This window comes from Chrysochloris asiatica, unplaced genomic scaffold, assembly GCF_000296735.1.
Source record: "Chrysochloris asiatica unplaced genomic scaffold, ChrAsi1.0 scaffold00130, whole genome shotgun sequence".
In the NCBI taxonomy this organism is placed as follows: Eukaryota; Metazoa; Chordata; class Mammalia; order Afrosoricida; family Chrysochloridae; genus Chrysochloris; species Chrysochloris asiatica.
Genome location: NW_006408648.1, coordinates 898,707 through 908,651, shown reverse-complemented (window position 1 = coordinate 908,651; position 9,945 = coordinate 898,707). Strand labels below are relative to the sequence as shown.

General features: G+C 37.9%; 1 protein-coding gene across 1 annotated transcript in view; it reads right to left on the bottom strand.

The window, feature by feature from the left end:
- Window positions 1–9,945, bottom strand: part of CSTA (cystatin A (stefin A)) — a 34,319-nt gene that overhangs the window by 7,166 nt on the left and 17,208 nt on the right. Inside the window, exon 2 of the mRNA XM_006869353.1 lies at window positions 3,531–3,632. Within this exon, the coding sequence (XP_006869415.1) occupies window positions 3,531–3,632 (102 nt within the window). The remainder of the gene's footprint in view (window positions 1–3,530; window positions 3,633–9,945) is intronic.

Sequence of the window (9,945 nt, the reverse complement as noted above, 5' to 3'; positions counted from 1 at the left end):
ACAACTCAAAGGCATCAATTCTTCTATGATCTTCCTTATTCACTGTCCAGCTTTTGCGTCCATATGAGGCTATTGAAAACACAATAGCCTGGGTCAGGCGCACCTTAGTCCTCAAGCTGACATCTCTGTTCTTCAATACTTTAAAAAGTTCCTGTGCAGCAGATTTGCCCAGTGCAATACGTCGTCTGAATTAATTCATAGGCTATTGATATATATGTATTCCATTTCATTTTTTACGATTTCTAATTTTCCTAGATTCATATGTCTTACATTCTATGTTCTGATTATTAATGGATTTTACTAGATGTTTCTCCTCATTTTGAGTTGTGCTCCATTAGCAAATGAAGGTCCTGAAAGCCTTCCTCCATTTGTGTCATCATGGTCAACTCAACTTTGAGGGGGTAGCTCTGCCCCAGTAATATTTTGAGTGCCTTCCAATCTGAGGGGCTCATCTTCCAATACAATATTCTGGTGCTCTTCATCATGTTTTCATCTTCTGGCACTATATCTGACAATATTCCACCAGTATTCATAAGATTTTCAGTGGCTAAACATTCAGAAGTAATCTGCCTCTTCTCCTTCCTAGTCTATCTTCCTCTGGAAGCTCAACTGAAACCTGTCCACCATGGGTGACCCTGCTGGTATTTAAAATCCCAGTGACATGACAATAATACCCAAACTTTCAGATAGTACCCATTTGACCTAGCCTCGATGGCTTGATAATCAGAACTCGATTAGAGGAAGATCAAAAAAACAAAACAATTTTTGATAAAGGAAGCAAGTGTAAATTGCTATAATTTGATGAACTTGACCTATATTTATGGATATAATAGCTCAAAATACCAACTGAGAGGGAAGGAGTCTTTACATCAAGTATCAATCCTATCTTCTCTCTATACAGGTTAGATAGGGATGGGCAACTTAGGCATTGGCTACTTAAAATGAGGGGGCGATAAAGGCACAAAGTGACTGGCTTACACATTTTCATGAGGGAGTTTAGTTTCAGAGTGTGCGGAGGAAGGTAGAGTCCCCACTGAATAGTTTTCATCTTGTCTAGATGGGTTTTGTAAAAAAAGATGGGGTAAGATTCTTATGATTCAATAGTGAGTAATTGTTATCATGACTAATTGTGACTGTCACAATTGTAAAGGTAGAAGTTTTGTAACAAAAACGGGGGAGTAGTTAATCTTACAGTACAGAAACAAAGGACCTTAGGACCATCAAGGGAGAAGAGCACAAGCAGAATACAAGACCTTATCCAGAGAAGCAGCGACACCAGAGATGGAAGCAGAGATGGGACATGGAGAGAGGGAGCAGCTGAGGACTTTAGATTCATGGAAAGAGAGGGATTGGGTGCCGGTGGCCAGGAGGCAGACTTGCAGAATGTGCCCTTTGGTGGTTTAAATTATTATATATTTCTGAGTATTTCTGTGTACATCCACCCCCCCAAAAACAAACAAACAAACAAAACAGGGAATGGAAGCAAATACCATTGAATGATGAAGCACAGAGGGCACTGTAATCATTGCAGTGAAACGATGGCGTAAAGCCAATGTTCTCCATGTAAGCTATCACTCAGTTCACAATAAAAAGTTGCAATATACATGTATACCAATGGCATAGCTTTCAGAATTACAGCAACACTCAAGCCACCTCAGAACAACAAACTGACAGGTGCATGGTGGATGCAAATGGATATGGGGAAGACAGCCAGCAGTGTCCTAGAAATTGTGGACTGTTTGGTTCCATGCTTATACTTAAAAAAATACCCCCACAAAACAAATTGTCATCAAGTTAACTCTGATTCCTTGTAACCTCATTTGTGTCAGAGTAAAACTGAATTCTGTAGGATTTCCAGTGGCTGATTTTTCAGTAGATCACCAGTCCTTTCTTCCAACACATTTGTGGATGGACTTGAGTCTCTACGTTTTTGGTTAATCACCTAGTGCTTAACCATTTGCACCCCCCAGGGAGTCATAGAATCAACTTTATAAGTTCCTGGGGGTAGGACTGAACAGTGCACGGTGGGGGGTTTATCAGGGGATGGGTGGGCAGATACCTTCCAGTCTAAAGGTAAAGGTCTTGCTGGGAAGTCACAGGTTAAAAAGGTTGAAATAATTGATTGGGGTTAAATCTGAGACCAGGAAAATCACAGTAATTATTTCCACTTTATTTTTTTTTTTGAAATAATGAAAGTTTTATGTTATAATAATGTTTACTGAGTTCTGAAGTCCCTTCCTATTCAATTTTAACAATTGCCATTTATCAAATGTTTACTATGAGCTCAACAATTCTGATGAACATTCTATATGCACTGTTATATGAATTTACTTCTCATTAAAAGCCTGAAGGAAGATGAAGCATTGCTAATATTGCAGATGAGGAAACAATTTAAGAGATATTAAGTAATATTCCATAAATCTAATAAGCATACCAAACAGACAGATGGGTAGTGGGTACCTAGTAGTATCATATCGCCCAAGTGGTAGCCCCTCAAATTTGGCAGATGACAACATATTTATCGCATCCTTTTCTTGTGAACTTAGAAGGATTTCTTATATTGATTTAATTTCCAGGAATTACATTGATGAAGATTACATCACAGTTCAGAACATGTTTGGTATGTGGTCCTGGCTGCCTCCTCTGTTAGGTGGGAGGGAAGTATCTCAGCTGCCTGCAGGCATGTGGGGCTGGACCAGATGGTATCTTGAAGTTTGAAAACCCAAAGCTGTCAAGTTTATTCTAACTCATAGCAACCCTAAGGACATAGTAGAACTGCCTGGTAGGGTTTCCAAGGCTGTAAATCTTTATGGAAACAGATCACCACATCTTTTGTTCTCAGAGTGACTGGTGGGTTTGAACTGTTGACCTTTCAGTTAGCAGCAAGTGCCTTAATCATGGCACCACCAGGACTCCTATCCTGACCCTTAGTCTACTTCCAAGTTCTGTGATTCTGTATGTCTGAATTAAATGAATTTAAGGAATGAACTTGAATCATTAGCTGGGAAAACAATGTAAACTACTTATACTTCAAATGAGCATTTTAAAAAAATCACTTATTTATTTGACAAGTTGCTCATTGATGCTATGATACTGAAAGCTATGGCATGTGGTATTTCAAATGCCAACTGTATCACCATGATGGACAGCTTTCCGTGAAGCCTTCAGACTAAGGCAGAGTAGGAAGAAAGGCCTGGTGATCTACTTCCAAAAATCAGTTGATTAAAGCCCTGTGGAGCACACTGAAACATTGTCCAATGCAATTATGGAAAATAAGCACTCCAGATTGGAAGGATCATGAAGATCGTGCAGAACTGGATAATATTTTATTTTGTTATTCATAAGGTTTCCTGAGTTGGAGCCTATTTGACAGCAAATAAGAGCAACAATAATAACAGCAACACATGAAGGATACCACACTAGGATCTTAATTTAGGGCAACCATAGAGTACTCAATATGGTAGGGGAAACAGGACACATTAAAAAAACCATAAATATAATATATGCCAAAGTGGATATTGAACTCTAACCTTAACGAAGTAATTTACTCCAGCAACCACTTGCGTTTTATATATTACAGCTTCAAATTTTTCGTAAGTCTCATTGGTTTGTTCTTCAACTTGTGGCTTAACCTTAAGAAAAGAGGAAAGAAATGATCAAAGCGCTATATTGGACTCCTTTCTGTGATTTACAGACCTGGGAACATCATGTTTCTAAATGTCCTCGAAGATAGTAAGCCAATAAAATTGAATGGGCTAACTAAATGTCAGAATTTGTTACTTTGGGCTGAATTAATAGCACCTCAGCAACGTAAGGAGTCCTGGTGTGGCTCTGTGGGTTAATGCGACAGATTGCAAAGCTGTTTGAACCGCAAGGTTGGTGGTTCAAGCTCACCAGTCGCCTCTTGGATACCCTATCCAGGGTCGCTATGGGTCAGAACCGACTCGATAGCACTTAACAACAACAACAGCAATTTAATATGGTAAGGTTTTGACTGGTAAAGTGCCTTTGATTATTAAAATTTTTAAAAGTTTTTGAAATAATCTCAGTCATAACAAAATTGTAAACATACTATACTCAGTTCCCTTACACTAGTCAGACAGTTGCCACTAATGTTAACATCATACATAACCATAGTACATTGAGCAAAACCAGGAAATTATCATGGTATAATACTGTTAGGAAGGAGCTCTGGTATCGTAGTGGTTACGAATTGGTCTGTGAACCACAAGGGTCAGCAGCTTGAAGCTATCAGCTATTTCACGGGAGAAAGATGATGCTTTCTGCTCCTGTAAAGATTTACAGCCTTGGAAACCTTGTACAAAATTGTAAACATAGTATACCAACTCCATGGCACACAGCCACCACCACCATCAATACTATTAGGTAATCTATAGATCTCATTTTAAATTTTGCCAAATGTCCCTTTTCTGGTCCAGAATCCCATCTTGTTGTTTGGTTAGGTGCCATCTTGTTGATTTCTACTCATAGTGACAGAATAGAGCTGCCCCATAGGGTTTCATGGCTGTAATCTTTAAGGAGCATTAGGTTTAATTGTTAGTTCTCCTTCCAGCTGGGTTCACTCCTCAGTCTCCCTTCTTTGTAATTCATGGCCTTGACACTCTTGAAGAGAAGCCCATTGCCATCAGCTCAGAGTGGCTACTTAATTTGTAAAATCTCCTTCAGTTTGGGTTTGTCTGTTCCTTTCTTATGATAGCTTGAGGTTATACATTTTTGGTAAGAAAATCAAAAGGCACGCTGTGCTCTTACTTAGCACACCCTATGAAGCTCACAATTTCTTGACTGACAATGTTAATTTTAACCCCTTCTGCTTGGTTTCTTCATGGCCACGTTACTATTTTTCCCTTCTGGGGGCGCTAGTGATAGTTGCTATGCAACCATGCTGTTTCTCTTCATACTTCCATGTATTTGTCATCAAACTTCCATTAGTGATTCTCTCCCACACCAACTATTACAGTGGTAATAATGACCAAATGGTAATTTTCTGTTTCTGTCATTTCTTCTGCATTTATTAATTGTGATTCTACTGTAACAAAGAGCTTTTCTTTCTTCCTTATTTAATTTATTTCTTCATATTATTATGATTTATGGATATTTTTTGTATTTTGGTTGGGGGGTGGATTTGGACGACAAGGTCAGCAGTTCAAACTCACCAGTTGCTCCGTGGGAACCCTATACAGGTCACTATGAGTCAGAACCGACTTGACAGCACTTGACAACAACAACAATAATTGATTTATTTTGTTGCTCAAATTGCCTTACATTAGCTGTTGGGAGCTCCTTCCAGTTGATTCCTGTGTCCTTTCAACATGCTGCCAACATTTTATGAGAATGTTTTCACTTTCTGACCCTTTGATGTGTTCCTGGTGTGGCACTGTGGGTTAATGCGCCAGACTGCAAAGTTGTTTGAACTGCAAGATCGGTGATTTAAGCTCACCAGCTGCTTCTCAGAAACCCTATATAGGGTCACTAAGGGTTGGAACAGACTCAACAGCACTTAACATCATTTTAGGATCATCTTGAATTTTTCCTGCTTCAGCCCTAGAGTCAACCATTTCTTCGATCAGCCTGATTCTTTTATTGGAGAACGGTATTGAGGTTCCAAGATGTGTGTACTATGTATGCATATTGTTACTGAGTGTTATAGCCTTCTAAGTGGCAAGAGTTACAAAATATATGTACATACATTACTAACATACAGTAGTCTTGCTGTGGAGCTGTAGGATAAGGTATGTCTGAATTGAAAGGTTGGTAGTTCAAACCTATCAGCCGCTCCTCATAAATCCTATGGCCTTGTTTTGGCTGATGATATGGTACATTTTCACGTTCTCATTCCACAGATGTAGTCAATTTGACTTCTGTGTATTCCATCTGGTGAGGTCCATGTGTATAGTTGTCTCTTATGCTGTTTAAAAAAGATATTTGAAATGAAGAAATCACTGATTTTGCAAAATTCTTTCCTGAGATCTCCGGCATCATTTCTACTACCAAGTCAAAATTGACTCGACAACACATATGAACAAGTGCTGTCGAGTCGGTTCTGACTCATAGTGGTCCTGTATAGGGTTTCTGAGGAACAATTGGTGGGTTTGAACTGCAGTCCAGTGCTTATCCTACAGCGCCACACCAGGATTGAAAAACTCTCTATGGAGCACAATTCTACTCAGATACATAAAAGTTCATTATGTATTGGAGTCTACTGGACAGCAACTGAAGTATACCAACGACAACAACCCATATTTCTGTGAAAAACCAATTTATTAAGTGGAGTACACTATTTATGTACATTTCTATTTGTCTTTAACCTTACCTTGTATGTAGGCAAGATACTGTATTTCAAAGTTATTTAGGTGAGTTATCCCTCCCCACTTCTGTGTAGCAATGTTACTCATTTGTAAGACATTTCATTTGTTATGGTTCATTTGTTGCAGCTTGTACTCCATTTTGGTTTCCCTTACATTCTCACTGACTTTAATTAACTATTTATATTTTCAGCATGTGAAGCATACTGAAAACATAAATAGTTAATACTGAAAATATAAATAGATAGTTCTAAGAGTCAGAACTATCCAAAAAGTTATCTTTCGAGACCTGTCACTCTCTCCTTCATCTCTTCTACCTAGTTGCTCACCTTCTGAGATAATCAATTGCATTCATTTTCTATTTTATTTTGTTTTAAATAATATTTTCCTGACTTTTTGGTGAAAGTTTACACAGAAAGTCACTGTACCCACAGGAAACTCCTCAGATAGCTACAGCCTGTCGAATATAGCTTCCAAGGTTATGCAAGTGACAGGTAATTTCCCAGAACCATTGCTTTTCAAAGGACTTACATCTATTTCAAATCCTGTGCTTCCTCCAAAAAAAAAAAAATACCTAAGGAATTTATAATGAAATACAAACGTGGAGAGATAAATCCTGTCTGCCTTGCACCAGTTTGCGTAAATGCAATGGGTTCATCTTGACCTTGAGGGAATGGTAACAACAGGTAATGTTATGGGACAATATTTTGTTTTTTGTGCTGTGCTGGATGGTATTCAATACAAGACTGGACTGGGACAAAATAAAAAGGAGTCTCAATCCAATGCAGCAGAAATAGCTCTTGATGAACTTCTACCATTAGATAAACCTGAACCAGGTAATTTAGAAGCATCATTTCAAAAGTACATTATGATTCCTAGAAGAGGAATTACTGGATCAAAGCATATGGACCTTGTTCTCCATTGTTTAAAAACTTTTGATACTTACTGCTAAATTGCCCTCCCACTAGAGTTTTACCATATAAACTATTTCTATCACTTGTGTGAGAATTGCCTCTTTTATTGTACTTGTCAGCTTTTTGTAATTAATGATAATCTGTGCTAAGCTTCTTATAGGGGATAAGTAAGACTTTATTTTTAAAGCTTGAATTTTGAATATTTATTGATGCTTTATTGTTCTCAATGAATGTATAGTTCTTATTGGCTTTTACTAGTATTCTTGAATAAAAGGTGCAGCAATTGGAAAAAAAAAAAAATCTCCACACAAAATTTTCAGTGATATTAGCTATACAATGTGTCAACATAAAAAAAAATTGTGTTCTGTTTTCTATTTCCGGTACCATATATATATATATACATATATAGGAGCTCTGGTAGCATAGTGGTTATGAATCGGGCTTCGAACCTCAAGGTCAGCAGTTCGAAACTACCAGCTGTTCCACAGGAAAAAGATGAGGCTTTCTGCTCCCGTAAAAATTTACAGCCTCAGAAACCATGTACAGGGTCGCTATGTGTTAGAACCAACTCCACGGCACATAACAACCACAACAACAATATATATATATATATATATATATTTTTTTTTTTTGAAAATAATATGTATGCTATATGGTTTCTGCAAGCAGAACAACAGCCCTGTGCATTCGTTTTCCATGCTGGCTATGCATGTCATATGCAGAAGTTAATACTGTACTCAGTTTCCCTGCCTTGTCTCATGTTTGCTTTTGAGTAATTATTAACCCTTTGGTCTCATAAGATGGCTGTCTAAGAGCACCAATCTTTTAAGTTATCCTTTATTTGTGTATGTACCACTCTGCTATTTTGCTAAAGGTAATCTCAGGGATATGCTGGGGTCTAGGTTTAATTGAAACAAAGAGGAAAGATCAGTAGTTGGAATATATGGCCTTGGTGATAGAAATGATGCTGAAGATCTCATAAAAGAATTATGCAAAATCAGTGATTTATTCATTTAAAATACCTTTTTTAAACAGCATAAGAGACTATACACATGGACCTCACCAGATGGAATACACAGAAGACAAATTGACTACATCTGTGGAAAGAGAAAGTGGAAAAGTGCCATATCATCAGCCAAAACAAGGCCAGGGGCAGATTGTGGAACAGACCATCAATTGCTCATATGCAAATTCAGACTGAAGCTGAAGAAAGTGAAAACAAATACACAAGAGCCAAAATATGACCTTGAATATATCCCACCTGACTTTAGAGATCATCTGAAGAACAGATTTGATACATTAGACACTGAATACAGAAGACCAGAAGAGTTGTAGGATGACATCAAAAACATCATACAGGAAGAAAGCAAAAGGTCATTAAGAAGACAAGACAAAAGGAAAAGACCAAAATTGATGTCAGAGAAGACTCTGAAACTTGCTCTCCAGCATAGAGATGCTAAAGCAAATGGAAGAAATGAGGAGGTACAAGAGCTGAATAGAAAATTTCAAATGTTAGCTCGAGAAGACCACGTCAAATATTATCACAAAATGTGCAAAGATCTGGAGTTAGAAAACCAGAAGGGAAGAACATGCTTAGCATATCTCAAGCTGAGGGAACTGAAGAAAAAATTCAAACCTTGGCTTTCATTATTGAAGGATTCTTTGGGCAAATTATTGAATGATGCAGAAAGCATCAAAAGAATTTGGAAGGAATACTTAGAGTCACTGTACCAAAAGGAAATGATTGATGTTCAACCATTCCAAGAGATAGCATATGATCAAGAGTCAATGATCCCGAAGGAAGAAGTCCAAGGTGCATTGAAGGAATTGGCAAAGAACAAGGCACCAGGAATTGATGGAATACAAATTGAAATCTTTCAAGAAAGTGAGGCAGCATTGGAGGCACTCACTCACATATACCAAGAAATTTGGGAGACAACTATCTGGCCAACTGATTGGAAGAGTTCTGTATCTGTGCATATTCCAAAGAGAGGTGACCTAACAGAATGTGGAAATCATCGGACAATATCTTTGATATCCCATGTGAGTAAAGTTTTACTAAAGGTAATTTAGAAATGGCTGCAACCATACACTGACACAGAACTTCCCAAGGTTCAAGCCAGATTCAGAAGAGGATGTTGAATGAGGCATATCATTGCTGACATCAGATGGATTTTGGCTGAAAGCAGAGAATACCAGAAAGATGTTTAACTGTGCTTTATTGACTGTGCAAAGGGCCTTCAATTGTGTGGATCATGACAAGCTACAGACAAGATTGTTAAGTATGAGTATTCTGGAACACTTAATTGTGCTCATGAGGAACCTGTACATAGACCAATAGGCAGTTGTTCAAACAGAACATGGGAACACTGAGTGGTTTAAAATTAGGAAAATTGTGTGACAGGGTTGTATTCTTTCACCATACTTATCCAACCTGCATAATGAGCAAATAATCTGAGAAGCTGGGTTTTATGAAGAGAAATGTGGCATCAGGGTTGGAGGAAGACTTATTAACAACCTGCAATATGCAGATGATACAACCTTCCTTGCTGAAAGTGAAGAGGACTTAAAATATTTACTGATGAAGATCAAAGAGCACAACCTTCGGTATCAATTGCATCTCAATGTAAAGAAAACAAAAATCCTCACCACTGGACCAATAAACAACATTCTTATCAATGGAGAAAAGATTGAAGTTGTCAAAGACT